At 55.6% G+C, this 17,875-nt stretch overlaps 1 protein-coding gene across 6 annotated transcripts in view; it reads left to right on the top strand.

Moving 5' to 3' along the window:
* The window catches only part of HNF1B (HNF1 homeobox B), a 54,057-nt gene extending 37,605 nt beyond the window's left edge, over window positions 1–16,452 (top strand). For 2 of the 6 annotated variants that reach the window (XM_008271145.4, XM_008271143.4), the window contains exons 6-9: window positions 445–577; window positions 6,281–6,475; window positions 8,384–8,502; window positions 15,800–16,452. In XM_008271145.4, the coding sequence (XP_008269367.2) occupies window positions 445–577; window positions 6,281–6,475; window positions 8,384–8,502; window positions 15,800–15,820 (468 nt within the window). In that variant the 3' untranslated portion in view covers window positions 15,821–16,452. Of the gene's footprint in view, window positions 1–441; window positions 578–6,280; window positions 6,476–8,383; window positions 8,503–15,799 lie in introns of all 6 variants that reach the window. The other 4 variants (XM_008271144.4, XM_008271142.4, XM_051825476.2 and 1 more) reach the window with 3 other exon arrangements.
* The last annotated feature ends 1,423 nt before the right edge of the window (window positions 16,453–17,875 follow it).

The raw sequence follows: 17,875 nt of genomic DNA, 5'->3' as shown, positions 1-17,875 counted from the left end.
TGAATAGCGGGTGTACTATTGCCTAGTTACGGAATCTTTGGCAGCACGGATGCCTACTCTGAGCCTCAGTTTACCCCTCTGTGAAATGGGACTGACAGAAGTCTCCACCACTGCGTGGGACTGCGGTGTGGTTTCAGTTCACGCACGAGTAGCGCATCCTGGAGCAGCAAGAGCATCCCCGTGCTCCTGCTGGCCCCTAACCTGCTCTCACTGGGGCACCCCAGCCCACGCCTGCAGTTATTTTTAGCAGTTATGCGTCTCTAGCACCCGTAACGCGCAGAAGGCAGAACAGGGGCCGCACGCCGCGAGAGCGCATGAGCATTTGTGGTGCTCACTGATGGTCAGTGAGTGAACGCGTGAGTCAGGGAGTTAGCTGTGCCACGCGGGAAGTGTCCTGGGTGGTTCTGGTCCACTTACGCCGTTCTTGTTTCCTCTCTCTAGCAGATCTCAGTCTCCGGAGGAGGTTTGCCCCCCGTCAGCACCTTGACAAACATCCACAGCCTCTCCCACCATAACCCCCAGCAGTCTCAGAACCTCATCATGACCCCCCTCTCTGGAGTCATGGCCATTGCACAAAGTAAGTTCCTCATCGGTCAGAACATGCGGCGGCCGGGAGAAGAGCGGGGAGCCAGCTGGCGTGGTGGGAAGCAGTGCGGGAGGTCCCCTTGGATCTCACCCACGACTCGTGCACTTGATTTAACTTCTTTAGTTTCTCACCTCTCCCCTCAGCAATACTTGGATTGTTTAGCCTAAAACAAGAGAAAATTATGGGATAGATTGGAATCTCAGTCACGGTTCAATAGCTGTGTGTCATGGGTCGAATCACTGAACCGTCATGTGGCTCAATTTCCTTATTGGTAAAATGGGTTGTTGAGGGGCGGACAAAGGGGTTTAGATGCCATCCGGGATGCCCGAGCTCCATATCAGAGGCTTGGGTTCAAGTCCCAGCTCTGCTCTCCTGAGTTCCGCTTCTGCTGATGTGCACCCTGGGATTGTTCAAGTAGCTGGGTCTTGCTGTCCACCTGGAAGACCTGGATTAAGTTCCTGGTTCCTGGCCTCAGCCTGGCCCAGCCCAGCCTGGTTGCTGCTACCTGGGGAGTGAACCAGCAGATAGAAGGAGACCTCTCTGTCTGTCGCTCTTTGTGTCTCTGTGCCTTTCAAATAAATAACTGGTTTTTTTGTTTGTTTGTTTGTTTGTTTGTTTTAAGATTTATTTGAAAGGCAAAGTTAGAGAGGGAAAGACAGAGAGGTCTTCCATCCGCTGGTTCACTCCCTACATGGCTGCATTGGAGGGAGCTGGACTGATCCGAAGCCAGGAGCCAGGAGCTTCTTCCAGGTCTCTCACGTGGGTGCAGGGGCCCAAGCACTTAGGCCATCTTCTGCTGCTTTCCTGGGTTGATTAGCAGGGAGCTGGATTGGAAGTAGAGCAGCCAGGACTCAAACCAGCGCCTATAAGGGGTGCTGGCATCGCAGGCAGCAGCTTTACCTGCAGCACCACAGCACCATCCCTGTAAATACCTATTTTGTAGAATGACCTATTGAGGTAATCACATGACAGGGAATCTATAAATGTGTAAAGCATTGTCTGCTTTTGTGTTCATTCCTGTCCCTCGGCATGCAGTGTATTTTCCAGAAGGTTCTTCGTGCTGATAAAGATGGAGCAAGGTGTGACAGGCTTCCTCCTAAATGGGGGGTTTGCGTGGTGTTTGAGACTCCATAGGCAGAGCTGAAGTTGCACTGCAGGAGGACCCAAGGGAGGCTGTCGTAGTGTCTCTGGGCTTTGAAAACTTTAAAGACAACTAGGCTGCTTGCACACGTGCCTGCAGACAGGTGAGCAGGCTGGGGCCTCCCTGCTGCTCTGCACCAGGGCTGTGCCCCACCGCAGACGGGCCGGTGCAGGCCGTGGGGAGGCTGAAGCAGGCTCCAGCTGTTGCTGTCTCTCTAAGAGGTTGCTTATTGATTTTTTTAAAGATTTATTTATTTAGGCCAGTGCCGCGGCTCACTAGGCTAATCCTCTGCCTGCGGCGCCGGCACACTGGGTTCTAGTCCCGGTAGGGGCGCCGGATTCTGTCCCAGTTGCTCCTCTTCCAGTCCAGTTCTCTGCTGTGGCCCGGGAGTGCAGTGGAGGATGGCCCAAGTGCTTGGGCCCTGCACCCACATGGGAGACCAGGAGGAAGCACCTGGCTCCTGGCTTCAGATCGGCGCAGCGCGCTGGCCGTGGCAGCCGTTTCGGGGGTGAACCAACGGAAAGGAAGACCTTTCTCTCTGTCTCTCTTTCACTGTCTAACTCTGCCTGTCAAAAAAAAAAAAAAAAAAAAAAAAAGATTTATTTATTTATTTGAAAGGCAGAGGGAGAGAGAAAGTTTCCATCTGCTGATTCACCCCTCAGATGGCTGCAACAGCTGGGACAGGACCACGCTGAAGTCAGGAACCAGGAACTCCATCCAGGTCTCCTACCTGGGTGGCAGGAACTCAAGGACTTGAGCTGTCATCCACTGCCTCCCGGGTGCATTTGCTGGGACTTGGGTCAGAAGCAGAACAGCTGGGACTCGAACCCACACTCTGACCTGGGATGTGGGCGTTCCAAGCTGTGGTCAGCCTGCTGTGCTGTGACACCTGCCCCTTCTCTGAGAGCCTCAGTGTCCATGAGTGTTCGATGTATTTTCAGCTGCGCTATGACAGCTCAGGGCAGGTCCTGGCTTCTGGAAAGCATCACCGTGACCCTTGGAAACTGTCCCGAAATGGCTTGCGGGAGGCCTGCCGCTGGCCCATGACATGAGTCTCTTGCTTTGGGCCTGGTGTTGCCTCCTTTCCTCTTGGCCTCCCTCGTGTCTGGTGCCGGTGGCGCTGTCTCTGTTTCCGTCCCGCCTTTTCCTTTCCTTCCCTCTGCTGTCCCTGAGATGGCACCTGGATCGCAGCTGAAAAGGATGACTTACATGTGTTAGGGCAGGATGGAGTGAACACAGGAGACACGCAAGTGTGTTCAATGAGTGTGTGTGGCTCTCGCTCTGCCCCTAGCTGCTTGGAAGTGGACGCACTCTGCTGATGGTTTTGCAGGAGAATGGGAATGGAGAAGCCTTTAGAGGACTCACAAAATACAAAATGATTTTGAATTTACTGCCTTTTCTCTGGGGCCCTGGTATATGGAATGTGGTAACCTTAGTAGTACCAGGATACCTGAAAACAGCGTGCTTGCCTTCTAGAAGATTCGAGTAAAAGGCTCATGGATAAGCTATCCCACTTCTGTATTTCTACAACCAGCATCATCCACAAACCCGCAGAGTGCCCCACTTACCTTCCTTTTTCCCACAAGAAGCTTTTTCTTTTAAGATTTATTTATTTATTTGAAAGTCAGAGTTACGGAGAGAGAGAAGGAGAGGCAGAGAGAGAGAAAGAGAGAGGTCTTCCATCCACTGGTTCACTCCCCAACTGGCCACAACCGCTGGAGCTGCACCTATCAGAAGCCAGGAGCCAGGAGCTTCTTCTGGGTCTCCCATGTGGGTGCAGGGGCCCAAGCACTTGGGCCATCCTCTACTGCTTTCCCAGGCCATAGCAGGGAGCTGGATTGGAAGTAGAGCAGCCGGGACTTGAACCGGCACCTATAGGGGATGCTGGCACTGCAGGCGGCAGCTTTACCTACTCTACCACAGCGCCGGCCCCCACACTGAAAGGCACAGTTACCTGTTCTTTCTTTTTTAGGCATCATCTGACAAGCATTTTCCCTGCGGCTGGTCCTTAGTTTTTAGTTTTTTCCTCCTATTTCCCCCACCCCTGCTTCCCTGCCTTCTCACAATGACCTTCATCTCCTGCTGCAGATGGGCCAGACTGGAGTGTGTCCCAGCCACAGAGGGGCGGGTGTGTGTTGCATACATGCTTGGGGTGGACAGAGAATGAAGGGTGAGGAGCTTGGTGGAGACACAGTGGCCCCGCCTGTGAGGTGCTGGGATGGAGAGTTGGTTGTGGCATCCTCATTTCGCTGATTCAGAAGTTGTGGGGTTCAGGGGTCCTGCCCCAGCTCTGCAGGGCCCACAGAGGAAGTGACAGTGACAGTACATCACTTGGCGGTGCCCAGTCCTCACTCTCTGCTTTCCTGCTGGACTGGGTGGCAGGCTACTGAAGCAGGCACCCAGCCCCCAAAAACAAAGGAAGAGGCCAACACCCACACCCCTGCTGAGCCAGGATGACATCAGCCTGGATCCTGGAAGAGAGCGAAGGTGCTGACTCATCAAGTCCTGGGCGGTGCCCAGGAGTGTGTGTCTCTTTCGGAGCTCTCCCGGATGATTCCGGGCCAGCACTGTGGTGTAGCGGGTTTGAGCTGCAGCCTGCGTTGCTGGCATCCCACATCAGAGTACCGATTTGAGTCCGGGCCACTCTGCTTCCGATCTGGCTCCCTATTAATGTGCCTGGGAAAGCAGCAGATGATGGCCTAAGTACTTGGTCTCCTGCCACCCATGTGGGAGACCCGGATAGAGTTCCTGGCTCTTAGCTTTGGCCTGGCCCAGCCCCACCCTAGAGTGGCCATTTGGGGATTGAACCAGTTGATTGAAAATTCTCTGTCTCTCCCCTCTTTCCCTGTCACTCTGCTTTTCAAATAAAATGAATCTAAACAAGCAAACTAAAACCCAAAAAACTCAGTCTTCAAATGCCATGTGCTCTGCGCAGGATAATTTACTCTTCTTCCTTTTTTTTTTTTTTTTTTAAAGATTTATTTATTTATTTGAAAGTCAGAGTGACGGAGAGAGGGAAGGAGAGGCAGAGGAGAGGTCTTCCATCCGCTGGTTCACTCCCCAGATGGCAGCAACGGCCAGAGCTGTGCTGATCTGAAGCCAGGAGCCAGGAGCTTCTTCTGGGTCTCCCACACAGGTGCAAGGGCCCAAATCTTCTACTGCTTTCCCAGGCCATAGCAGAGAACTGGACTGGAAGTGGAGCAACCGGGTCTTGAACCAGCACCCATAGGGGATGCCAGTGCTTCAGGCAAGGGTGTTAACCTGCTGTGCCACAGCACCAGCCCCTAATTTGCTCTTCTTGACAGACATTTTCTAAACAGGGCAGCAGCCATGGCTTCTGGGGAAAAAAAAAAAAAAAAAAACAGCAAGTTCTAGCTCCTAGGACAGGGAGATGCTAAGTGAAAGGTGTGGAAGTGAAACAGGATAGCAGGGTGCCAGGAGATGCTGGCTGGAGGGAAGCGAGTGGACTTCCCTGGGAGCTGCTGGTGCAGCCGGCTCCCTTTCACGAAGGCTCTCGAGGTGTCCCTCTGCATCTGCCCAGACAGAGGCCTTCTCCTGGATTTCTCTCTTCATCCCATTCTCCACCCCTCGCCCCTTTCCTGAAAGCAAGAACAAAGGAACATTGGCAGTTCCTGGACAGCGGTCCGGGTTTCTCGTCTCCTGGTCCTCTAGTCCTCACTCCAACCCAACCTCAGCTGCCTTCCCCAGGGTACTGCCCAGGGAGAAGATAAAAGGCTTGGGTACCAGGGGACCCAGTCCTCATGGGGGCGGTGTGCAGTGTCCAGAGGCCCAGGGAATAGCCACAGTGCCAGAGATGGCAAGCCTGCTACTGCCAAGGGCCAACCTGTAATCTACTGCTTCCCCTGTCCAAGACCTGGGCCTCTTGATGCTACCAGATGCGATCTGCCCATTTCAGGGGCAGGGTCTTGCAGTGAAGATGCCACTCAGGATTCCCATATCCTGAATGGGACAGCCTGGGTTCCAGTCCCAGCTCTGCTCCTGATTCCAGCTTCCTGCCAATGTGCACACTTGGAGGCCCACGTTGGAGGCCCAGATTGAGTTCCCAGCTCCTGAGGGACTCAAAACCTTTCCCAGGGTCTTGGCACAGCCTCCTAATGAGAGTCTCCAGACTCCCAGGATTGTGGGAGTTGTTTTGCTGTCAATCAATTTGCAGGTGCCTGCACCCTCCTGCCCTCTACTGGAAACATAGATCCGGGCAGTGCGCTGTGCCCTAGGGTGCCCAGCTTCAGCTTTGCCCAGTGTGGCATGGGGGCAGTGGGCAGGTAGAGTCAGCTTTCCCCGGGCTGAGTCTGGGCGGTCACAGGATGCCTCTGGGAGACTCTCAGGCTGTGGTCAGGTCCGTGCCACAGCTCCCCGTGACTTCATAGCAAGCTGATTGATCTCTCCCAGCCTCTGCGTCTCTGCCCCTGAAGTCCCTTCCCAAATGATGGTGTGCTCAGGCGCTCAGCCCAGCATTCGGCGGTGTCACCAGCCGCTCCCCGCTCCACAGACTCACATGCAGCCTTGCTGACCTCTCCCTCTTGCTCCCACAGGCCTCAACTCGTCCCAAGCCCAGAGCGTCCCCGTCATCAACAGTGTGGCCGGCAGCCTGGCAGCCTTGCAGCCCGTGCAGTTCTCCCAGCAGCTGCACAGCCCCCACCAGCAGCCCCTCATGCAGCAGAGCCCCGGTAGCCACATGGCCCAGCAGCCCTTCATGGCTGCTGTGACCCAGCTACAGAACTCGCACAGTAAGGACACGAGTGGGCCAGGGGATGGAGCCCCTCCCCCCCTCACCGCCACTTCCCTCCCTGGTTGTGCATTTCCTCAGAAAGGAGCTGGCTTGCTCCCTGCCAACAACCAAGCCAGCCAATTTCTCAACCATAATTCTTCCATGTTGTTGTGCCCGTTCTAGTCCTCTTGCCTAGCTTCAGGTGCCGAGGGCAAGGTTTGGTGTGGCAGCAGCATGGGCCCACCTGTAAAGGGCTGGGAGACAGATGGCAGGTGGAGCACATGCCAGTTTGCCATTCCAGCACCCAGGGAAGAGACATCACCAATCGGCCACAGCACCCTTTCCCAACGAGCCTCAACTTAACTTTTTGAATCCAAAATTCAGTCTGCAAAAAGCTACTTCCAGATAATCAAGGTTGCCCTTTAATTGGCATCCTGTTTGCCTGCCTAAAATAGAAAACTTTCTAGAGTAACTCTGCCCTCCAGTTTATCCACCACACACATCTCTAACCAGGAGCCCTGGACCTAGGTGCAAAACGCCACCTGTGTGTCATCCTGGGTGTCTGCTCCCAACACAGAGGCTGCTCCCCATTTCTGCACCTCCCCAGTGTCTACCTGTTTTTTGCCTTCCATCCTGAACCCCAGGCCCCTGGTCCTCCAGCCATGGCCCCCACCCCAGCCTAGGAGCTTGGGAAGGAGCCTTGGAGCAGGCGGACATCCTGTGCTCTCCTCTTCTTCGGGACCAAAGGGAAGCGTGCGGTGTGGAGTTAGCCTGGGGCCAGACTGGACTCCTGACTCCAGCAGGTAGCACGCTGAGGGAGCACAGCAGGTTCCGTCTGTCTTCCTCCCGAGGGCTCAGTCCCCCGTGCAGGCAGGGGAGCTGCTTCCTGAGCCCCGGTTCGCATTCCAGTCACGTTTTTGCAGCTTCTGAGATCTGCCATAGCCTGGCAGTGTGACTCCCACTTGCCCACTGCCCCGGGCAGTCTCCCTCGGTGGCCAGGCCTAGGTGGGACAGCTGAGGCCGTGGACCAGGCAGTGCCCAGCCTCCCTGCATGGGAAGGGCAAGCAGAGGCAGGCCCGTGACCTTCACCCCAGTTGGTCGATACTGGAGGACTCCTCGGTGGGCTCCGTGTCCTGGGATCCCTTGGGCCCTGCGTCACACCAAGCGCCCACGTGCATCTGTCATTTGGTCATGTGACTGGAATTTGCACGAGGCTCAGGGACAGCTCCCAGGCATGCAGAAGCTCCAGACTTGTGGAGAAGCACTAAAAACCACTGAAACTCAAATTCTGTGCTCCCAGAATTTCATTCTCACTCCAGTCTTCTTTGGGCCATCGTCTTACGTCTCTGTGATGTCATAAAGCTGCTGTGATGTCATAAAGCTTTGGTACCATTTTATGCAAACTGCATCAGCTCAGAATGATGCAACCAATTATCCCGTGTCTGATTGAAATTGTTGCTCAGTCGACAGCTGCTGCCCTGAGACCTGGCATTCTTGTCTTAGCCAGGGAATTCACATCTGCCCGTTACATAGAACTCCTTTAGGCTTCAAATCTCAAAGGCACCACACGTGCCCACGGGGCACTTGCTGAAGCCTTGACACCTACATTTTATAGAGGGTCGGGGGAGCATTTACACTAGGCAAGGCTATTTATTAACCTGGTACAAAGTACTTTAAGCATAGCGTCTTGTAAGCCGGCAACAAATAGCATCCCCATTTTATAGATGAGGAGACTGAGGTTGAGTCACTTGATTAAGGAGCACAGATTTAGCCACGTTGCACCACCCCTGCACAGGTGACCATCACCCACTTCCATCTACCCAGGGAAAGAGGAGCTATGTGGAGGGTCAGGGGGAGGGGACTAGGTGTGTGTGGGGGTGTGTGCCTAGATGTGCACCTTGACTTTGTCCCCACTCTGTCTCTGCAGTGTACACACACAAGCAGGAACCCCCCCAGTATTCCCATACTTCCCGGTTTCCATCGGCCATGGTGGTCTCAGACACCAGCAGCATCAGTACGCTCACCAACATGTCTTCCAGCAAACAGGTAATGCGGGCAAGACGGGGCCGGGGCTGGGGGTGATGACTCAAGGCTGTGGACGTGGCACAGAGGCAGCAAGCGTGTCTCTCTGGGGGCCCCCTCCCAAGGCTCTGTGAGTTACTTGCAGAAAGACTAGCGGGCGTGCTACGTGAGCAGTGAAGTCTGATGGTCACTGGAGCCTGGATGATGTGCAGCCGTTAGGCACTGAGAATGCGTAGTGAGTGCCCAGTGATCAACTGATGACTAGGAAAGAGGTCTGGGGGAGGTGGGTAGACCCCCTGCTGAGTTCCATGCTTTGCAGGAAGGATCCTTGCAGATCCACAAAGTAGTGAGAGAGTAGAGAGTCAGCCCCAGGGCTGACCCTCCCCGGCCAGGACCCCTGCTGGACCCAGAACTCTGTCCACTCCGAGGGAGCTTCCGTGGGGGCTCCCCAGGAAGCAGCCAGGTCTTTCCAGGGTCCGCATTCACCTGGTGTTTTATCAGGAAGCTTGGAGTCCACTTCCTGGTGTGCTGAAAGTGGGGAATCTAGCGGCTTAGTCATCATTTTGCCGGATGACTGATTCCCACCTCCTTGTCCAGGTGACAAAGCCATAGAAACAGATGGCCAGCAGCCAGGCTCATCGCTGTCTCCTGGGCAGGCGGGCTGCAAGGGGGACACTGAGTTAGAAAACAGGAAGTTAGAAAGCAGGACGAGATGTCTGAACACGGTTCCAGAGCAACACAATAAGACCTTTTAGCAGCTGGGGTCTGTGCAATGTGGGAACTGTTTGGCCTTTATCGATTCCTAGATAAGTAAGCAACAGCCTTGAACTTCATATCAGAGGCTCTCAGCAGGATTTGGTCTCAGTGATGGCCTTTTTCCCATCTGAGCCCTGCCAATCACATTCCATCCACCACCATGTGTTTCTGGGTCGTTTCGTTCATGGGCTTGCTCTGCCCTTCCCCCCCATCTCCTCCCAGCCGTAGCGCATGGTGGAGCAGCTGGTTCTAGGCTCGGTCCTGCCATTCTCTCGGTGACCTTGGCCTCTCTGAACCTTTGTTTCTTCATCTGTAAAATGAGCTTTGTGAGGTGTCCTTCTCCTAAAGATTCAGCCGGCCCAGGTGGATTAAGCGCCTGGCACAACTTGGGCACTGGAACATGCACACGGCCTGGTGGGCCAGGCTCCGGAGTCGGGGGCAGAGGGCGAGGTGTGTGGGACCTGCCTGGCCCCTGTTCTCTCACCCAATCACCCAATGGAAGATGAAAGGACAACCCCCCACCGCCCTCCCCTCCGCCTCCCGTGCGATTTCCCACTCTTTGTAGTGAGCAGGGAAAACATTTATCTGTGCTCACAAATCTCAATCCGGGGGGCAGCCAGGCGCAGCGGCCCTGCTTGGGAATACCGTCCCCTTTGAAAGGTTTATCAATCCATCTGCCGCTCGGTCAGCCCCAGACAGCACCGTGATTAATTATTCCTGTCTTTCCCAAGTTGACTTTGATGCTTGCTTGCTGAAACAAGTCCTCTGGATTCAGGAAATGGTCTCTTAATCAAAATGCTTCAAGATGCTCTCAGAGTCGCTGCCCAGCAGCCCCCGGCTGGCTTCTCCCCTCCGTTGCACGGAGTGGCAGCCGATCCTGAAGCTGACGGGCAGCCTTCTAGAACCATCCCAAGTGCTCGGACATGGCAGGGATCCGGCAGTAGAAGCATTTCTTTGATGAGGAGGATTATGCTTGCTTAGGAGGGATTAAAACCCAAAACACTCATGTAGCACTTGGCAGCTTATGCTTCTCAGGGACACGATCACATCATTTTATTGCCACCTTCAAAGTACAAAGAAATAAACTGAGACTCAGAGATAGTGAGTGACCTGCCCAAGGTCACACGGGTGATAAATTCTAGACCTGGACCTCCAGACTTTGGCCTTTGACTCCACATCCTGGGCTACTTCCGCCTGCACAGCACCTGCCATCCAGGACTCAGCTTTGAAATTCCCCTGCTAACTCCTGCTGCTCTCCTTGGCTCCCATGGTCAAGGACAGGAGTAGAAATTGGGCCCAGGTGCTGTATTCCAAGCGGGACACTTCGTTCCTGCAATCTGAAGAAGGACTAGTGAAGGCAGAATGACATGAAAGGGGGGCACGCTCCTGACGGCAAAGGTAGTCCACTGTTTGTGCAGACTCTGCTCCTAAGGCTTAGACATGAGACCCCAAAGAGATCTGCCCGCAGTTCTGCCTTTTGTTTGTTTTAAAGTACGATCTTCCAAAAGAGATCTCAAGACCACCGCTGGGTATCCACGGGCAGCTGGGGTGCGGAGAGAGAAGGAGTCTTTGGTCAAATGCGTGCGGGGACCGCTGTGTTGAACAGAGTGGAACACCGCTGGGCAGGGCTCCTCAAAACACTGGTGGCTGTACCGAAGCGGGAACCAGCACGCCCCGTGCTGGGGTCAGAGAGCCCCCATTGTGGGCAAAGGTGACAGGATAAGCCCACAGCCCTGGGCCCCTCCCAGCTCCCTCACTCCCTGCCACGTGACCTTGGGCAGTTGCCTCTCCACGGCGAGACGCAGTGTCTGCACCTATGAATGGGGGCAATCCCACCTCCACAAAATGTTTGAAGTACCTAATGGGGTATCTGCTGCTCCCCATCTCTGTCCCTTCTGTGTGGGATCGCGTGGGAGACAGCCGTCTCTCCTTCCTCCCACTCCTCCGCTACTTAGCTTGTTGCTAGGTCCACCCGTGGGCAGAGGAGGTTGTGAGGATAACATTGCTGAGGGCTAGGACGCCTCTCAAGTGCATCCCACCTCCTGGGCCAGGACTCCAGACTCCTGTTTCCATTTTCCTGTTGACACACAAGTACTCTGTCACCTACCTCCCAGGATCAAAGCAAGCAGTGGGGGGCCTCTCAAAAGCACACGAGCCCTTTTGTGTTTAGCCAAATGCCTGGGCTATAGTAGCTGTTCAAGAAATACGGGATGGACAGACGTATGAATTCAGAACCAGTATTTTCAGATGGACTCCCACTTTCCAGGCAGCACTCCAACTGCTTCTCTATCTTACCTTCCCTGGCCAACTCTCTCATTCGTCCTGCAAGGTAGATATTTTTAGGCCTGATTTACAGAGCAGTGAACAGAATCTGAGATGGGGGAGGGGTAGGTGTGGTCAAGTTGACAGAGATGATACATTCCGGGGCTGTACTTCCAGGCTGTAGTCTTCCTTCTTACTCCAAATCCGCTAACCACCACTCACCTTCCAGGATCTATTTTTAAGCACCCATAACAATGACCCAAGGTTATACAGGCAGGAGGCCAAAGCCAGGATTTGAACTTGTGCCTGTGTTGTCAACACAGACATGCCTTCGGGGCCTTGGGGATGGCGGCTCAGGAACCCCAGCTGGGACTTGTCTGCTGCCAAGAATCCTCCTGCAGCCACTGCCGTGTGGCCTTTGCAAGGCTTGTGCCCGCCTCTCGTCCTCGGCGCAGGGGTGCGAGCGAGTTACCATCAGAGTGGGTCTGTGCCCGAGCTCTTGCATGGCAACGCCCTCCCCGCTGGAGACAAGACCACAGTGAGCCCTGACTTCCGTAAGAACAAGTGTGGGCAGGCTTTGAGCTGACTGCTGTTGCCACAACTTTCTCTGCCCACTGCTTCACTTCCTAGTTTATAGAGAGGGCAAGAGAGGACCCCCAGAGGATTCGCCAGGCCAGGGTGCTGACCCGTCGCAGTTGAGCAGCCCCACCATAAACCCCTGGCAGCTCCCGCCCCCAGCCTTCCTCCCCGCGGGGTGGTGAGGCGAGGATCAGGAGCACTGACCTGGGAGTCAGGCAGGTGCCAGCACAAGAGTCCCCCAGTTTCTACCTGTACGGCTTCAGCAAAGCGTCTGAGCATCTTTACCTGCCCAATGGTTTTGCACCTGCTTGTTGGAAGGACTCATTGCCAGAGGACTCGTCACCACTTTGCGTGGGGAATACCCAGGCAGCGGAACCGGCTCCCACTCAGCTTCCCCTGAGTGTGTGGAGAGCCTGTGGGGGAGGTTTTCAAATGACAAGGAGCATTTCTGTCCCCACGTTGCCCCACTCGGAAGGCAGAAGCAGGTGGTCCAGGAGAGACTTAACAGCCCAGGCTTTGCTAAGTCACTCAGTGCCTCTTTCAGCCCCACTCGGCTCATCTGTGACGTGGGAGGCACAGTCATCACGTTTCACTAGCAGAGCTACCGCCGTCTTCCCCGGGTTCATAGTATCAGAAGACAGTTACCTGCACTGGCTTCGGCCACATCCTCCTGCCGATGGCCTCTGTCCTCGAACCGCACGGGGTCCCACTCCCTGACCCCGGCCTCCCTGCATCCAATGCTCCCTGTTCAGCCTCCGTCTGTGACACAGCCAGTCACTTCCCGCTTTTGACCCTTGGGTTATGGGACACTGCCGCTCCCGGTTCTCCTGTGGCACGACTGGCAACTGCCCGTCCGCTGAGCCGGCAGCTCAACTTCCCAGCGGGTGGGAGCTGCACGGCCCTAGGGCTCATTCTTCGGCCTCCTCTCACCTGTGCTCACGCCTGGGGGCGGGGGGGGTCTCCTTCAGTCCTCTGGCTCTGGATCAATAATCCTGCCCCCATGCCAGTCCTGCCCACTGAGTGCCCACTCATGAACCTGGTGCATCTGTGGCAGGGCCGTATGTGTGCCGAGCGCGAGGTTATTTCAACATGTTCGTGGAAGATGGGTGTCCTCTTTTAATCCCATCTTCCAGGAAGCGTTGAAGTCCCTCGTAGATCTCATAAGCCTTCCAAATCGCATGTAGCTGAGATAGGAGCTCCGCGGTTTGCCCGAGTCGCTCCCTTCTTAGGAAGTGACAGTGCCCCTCAGTCGCTCTGGGTCTTTTGCTGCACCCCACACTGGCAGGGCATTGGCAGGTTTGGCTGGGGGAGGGGAGGGCTTTGACGTACAGCCTGCATCTGACCATTCCCCACCACTTCCGGTGGACTGTCCTCAGCCAAGCCCAGGTCCCTCCTTGTCTTGCTCTTCTCCTTCCGTGGCCCTGAACTTTTTTCCTGCTCCCGCCCTTGCTCTGCAGCGGCCAGAGCGATCTTTCCCTGCGTGAATCTTCCTGGTAGTTTTCCGTGAATGGAGACTGGTGTGTGATCAGCACGCTGCCAGTGTCGCCACTCTCGTGCCTGGCTGGCTGCACCGCAGCGGCCCCGGGGCACCTGCACCTGCAGCCTCTGGCCCGGACACTCCCTCCTGCCAGCTTTGCCTGCTTGCTCCAACGCTGCCGCCTTCGAGGCCTGCCCCGATGGCCCTCCCCTGGTGCTGCCCTCTTCCCTCAGGTTAACAGCGCTCGCCGCCCTGTGGCGTGCTCCTCTCTGTGCACACAGGCACACTGGCTTATTTGTGCTCTGCTCAAATCCCTGACTAGGAAGTGGCCTCTGTGAGGTGGTGGAGATCTCGTTTGCAGCTGCAGCCCCGAGCCCCAGCGATGTGAAATGAATAAATGACAGCCGTGGAAGAATTAAAGGCACGGATGTGTGCAAAGCCCTCAGCACGGCCCCTGGCACACAGTAGGGCCTCCTGCCCCAGACGATGGGGCGGAGCCCTCCTCTGCCAGCTGTCTCAGACCAAGGCGCTCTCAGGGATCCTCAGGGCCAGGCTGAGCGGGGCTGGGGGTGCTGGGCCCCTAGCTCCGAGGGCCCCCAGTGCACCCCTTATCAGATGTTTGTGTTTAGACTCTGAAGGGGGCAAATAACTCTAGTCCCTTTGACAACATTTCGGGCCCTGCCACCATTTTATTATGTGAGCAAACATGTGATAGCTGGGAAGCCCATCCCTAACGACAGGCCATAGAATCCCGCTGGCGTCGCCTTATCTGCTCTTCTTGTTTGCTCTTCTATTGAAACCTGCAAGGTCACAAGCCATTTTCTCTCTCCTCCACCTGAAATCTGAAAATTGGGAAAGGCCGAGAGTGGCAGGCAGAGAGACTTGAGAATGGGGGTGGGCGGAGGGAGGAAGAGGAGGCAAAGGGCGGGCATCAGGGGGCCCTGACCACAGCCTCAAGAATGTAGAAGGGTCAGCGACCTTGCTCCTCACGTAAGCACGCGGCTCGGGCCCGCCCCCCGAGAGTAGCAGGGCCTGCCGGTGCCGACCGCCAGTCTAAGGACTTCTGTCTATCGCCTCGTCTAATCCACGGCAGCCTCCGTTTTACAGGTGGAGAAACTGAGGCCTGAGGCTTGACCCAGAGCACCACGCTGAGTAGGGGGCACACTGACCGCAGAGCACCTCGGGAACACAGCCAGGGGCTGCTGGGAACTGTTCGACTCTGGCTCACAGCCTCCCAATTCTGAACTCTGGGACAGTTCACCAACTCTCTGAGCCTCATTTACCTAATCTGTAAAATGGACACGCTCGTCCCTTCCTGTCGGGCTGTGGTTGGCAGCCCTGGTTCATGAGGTGATAGTGGTAGGAGCGTGTGTGTGTTGGGTGGGGGAACAATCTGAGAGAAGCCCCCGAGCCTTAAGACAGAATCTTCAGGGCTGACCCAAGCGAAAGGGAGGGAAGAGACCAAGGCAAGTCAGGAGGAGAGCTACGGTGTTCACGATGTTCAGAGGAGCGAGGGGCAGGCTCTGGGACTGGAGGGTCCCTGAGGGCGCTGTGGTTCTTCGCAGAGTGCTTCCCAGCCATTCGGGGCCTCCAGCCCTGGCCCACTGGGCAGGACAGCCCCAGGACCCTTCCCCTGGTCCCCCATGGTCAGAAACCTCGGAACGCACCTTGCAGTTCCCGAGCGGCTTTCCTGCCGGGGAGTTGGAGAGAGTGGCGGTTTTCTCACGGGCTCCTGGACTTGCTGCTCCAAGCTCAGCAGCCTTGGCACAGTGCTGATCAAGGTTATTAGAACTTCAGCTTCCTGTGCCTGCCCCAGGCCGTTGAATCCGAATCAAAAGGCTACATTTTAACGGATTCTCTGGGAACAGTCGTGGCTCCATGTAAGTTTGGGAAGTGGCGGTCTGGGGAACTCGGAAACCCTGCTTCCACCCAGCTGCCTTTGCAACCACACAAGCACTCTGTAAAAATCACCGTCCGAGAAAGTGGAGCCCAGCTTCAGGATTAAGCTCACCAGTGATGAGACCCTCCAGATCTTCAGCTATTCCCTTCTGTCTTCCGAAGTGTCTAGGAAAGCCAGCTCCAAGACTTCCGTAACGGAAGTAGATGTTGCAGGGCCAGCATTGCAGAACAGGGACCAGCACCGAGCCCCCTTCCCTGCTGCCTGAGTTGGGGGGCAGCTCCCTTGGCTCATGACCCATGACCCTACCGAATGCACACAGCTGAGCTCTCTCCCCTCTCTCTCTGCAGTGTCCCCTGCAAGCCTGGTGATGCCCACACATCACTCACTTTGTGCCCAGCAACAAGGACCCTGTTTTCCACACCGTCACCCTCCGGGCAGCTGTCATGGAGAAGCCCAGTGACCTGCCCAGCACGTGGGAGAGGTCCCTGCGCCTACACGACGTCCTGCGCACGCTCAGGAGGCGCCGGCTGAAGCCCAGCTTCCTTTCTGTGCAGTATTGTCCTGCTGCCTCTCCCGGGATGTCCAGTCCTCCTGTGTGACCTGGAGGCGGGAGACAGAGGAAGAGAGAAAGCGGTCACGTCCACCCTGGGATCCTTCATCGAACAAACCGATGGGAAAACTTGAATCTGTTACTGAGGCGAGGAGAGGGGGACGCCCGCTGTTGAACTGAGCCAGACACACTGTAAATATCCACAGACTCCCTCCCCTGCTCCGTCCCAGATGATCTCGAGATTTCTTTTAAAGAAGTAAATTTGTCCAATGGGTATAAACTGTAAACTACTGTAATTAAGTGCAATTTCCCTCTGCATCGCTCCCCTCTGCCCTGTATATAATACTAAAGCGTCTACGTGTTTTCTGTGTAAAGGTCAGAGTTGAAATTTCCAAAGTGACTGCCCCCTCCCCCCAGAGAAACACCTGAAGCAGAAAGCGAAGCCCCTCTCCCCCCGCCCCCTGCTAATGGGAGGACTTGCACGCCCAGGTCCCTGGAGGGGCTGAGCGTGGGGTCAGAGTACTGTCCTCGCTTCCTGTGGGGCTGGGGGCTCAGCCAGTGCACCCCCAACAAACCTCAGGGAGGGGAAATTGGCGGGCTGAGAGCAAAAAAAAAAAAATTTAGCATCTCAGAAAGCAGCCCATTAAAGCGATTTATTTTATCACTACTCGGAGTCTTGTTTCTGTCTCTGACGTTTCCTCTGCCACGGTGCCACCAAGAACCCTAGGGCCCTGGTCTGCGTGGGCTGTTCCTCCTATGCCATTGGGGCCGTGGAGAGGCAGGTGGCCTTTGCTCGCCGTCATGTGTCTGGTATTAGCTGCTATTCAAAGGAAGGGAGAGTTGATCCCCCAGGTGCCCCTAAGGGCACGTGGTCAGAGCAGGGGTCAGTACCGCCGTCTTCCTGGAAATGTCTTTGAACCAATTCCTGGCAACTTGTGTCCTGGAAAGAGATGAATAGCAGAACAGAATGCTGGGGCTGGCGTTTTTAACCTCATTTTAAGCAGTGATTCCAGACTCTCTCCTCTGCCCTCCTCTGCCCTCCCCCCCTCCTTCTGTAAGGCCGGCAGGCATTGGGAGAATGGGTTGTTGTGGGTGCCACCTCTTGCTTGGATGCTAATGAACACAAATAATCCAAAAGGCGAAAGTCAAGGCCGGAGGCACCACCAGCAGGGACTTTGCTGCAGATGATCAGCAGGGACTCCAGGATGAAGGCACACAGACCTGCCTCCATCGCTGTCCCCTCATTTCATAGCCTGGCCTGCCGGTGTGTGGTTTTTCCGCTTCTACAAGGAGCTTTTCCCAGGGAAAGTGTGCTAACTATGCCCTGAGGGACAGGTCCCTCCAAATCCCAGCGAAGCAGAGATTGGCTCCACAGCCAGGCTGGTTTCCCAGAGACCTCATCTGTGCCTGGGGCGGGGCTGGGTGGGTATGGCTGTGGGTGCTCTCACTGGTTCTGGGCCTCCTGATGGTACAGCTGGATCTGAGGCGATCAAGAGGAAGCTCAGGGTTGACTTTGGCAGGACGGGGGATGGGACAGCCTTTTGCCGGTCAGGCTCTTATTGGACGGCTCCCATGCAGTCCAGGAGAGGAACACGGGCCTCAAGTGCCGGCCTCCGTGGGAGCCGCCCATCAGCACTCAGACTGTGTGTGGAGCGCCCATCATTTATGTCTGGTGGATTTTAGATTTTAGATCTTGCATTGTTACAGTAACCCCGAGAACCCAGGAGGTCCTATGGATCCATCATCATCATTGGAGCCAGAGGAGGAGGGCCGGGAAGGGAGAACAGGTGGGACAGGGACAGCCCCTGGGGACTTTTTCCAGCCAAACTTAATTCGAAGCCAGACATGCAGAAAGGTGACTTTGGAAAGTTTA

Source organism: Oryctolagus cuniculus, chromosome 17, assembly GCF_964237555.1.
Source record: "Oryctolagus cuniculus chromosome 17, mOryCun1.1, whole genome shotgun sequence".
Classification (NCBI taxonomy): domain Eukaryota; kingdom Metazoa; phylum Chordata; class Mammalia; order Lagomorpha; family Leporidae; genus Oryctolagus; species Oryctolagus cuniculus.
This window is presented reverse-complemented; position numbering and strand designations above follow the sequence as displayed.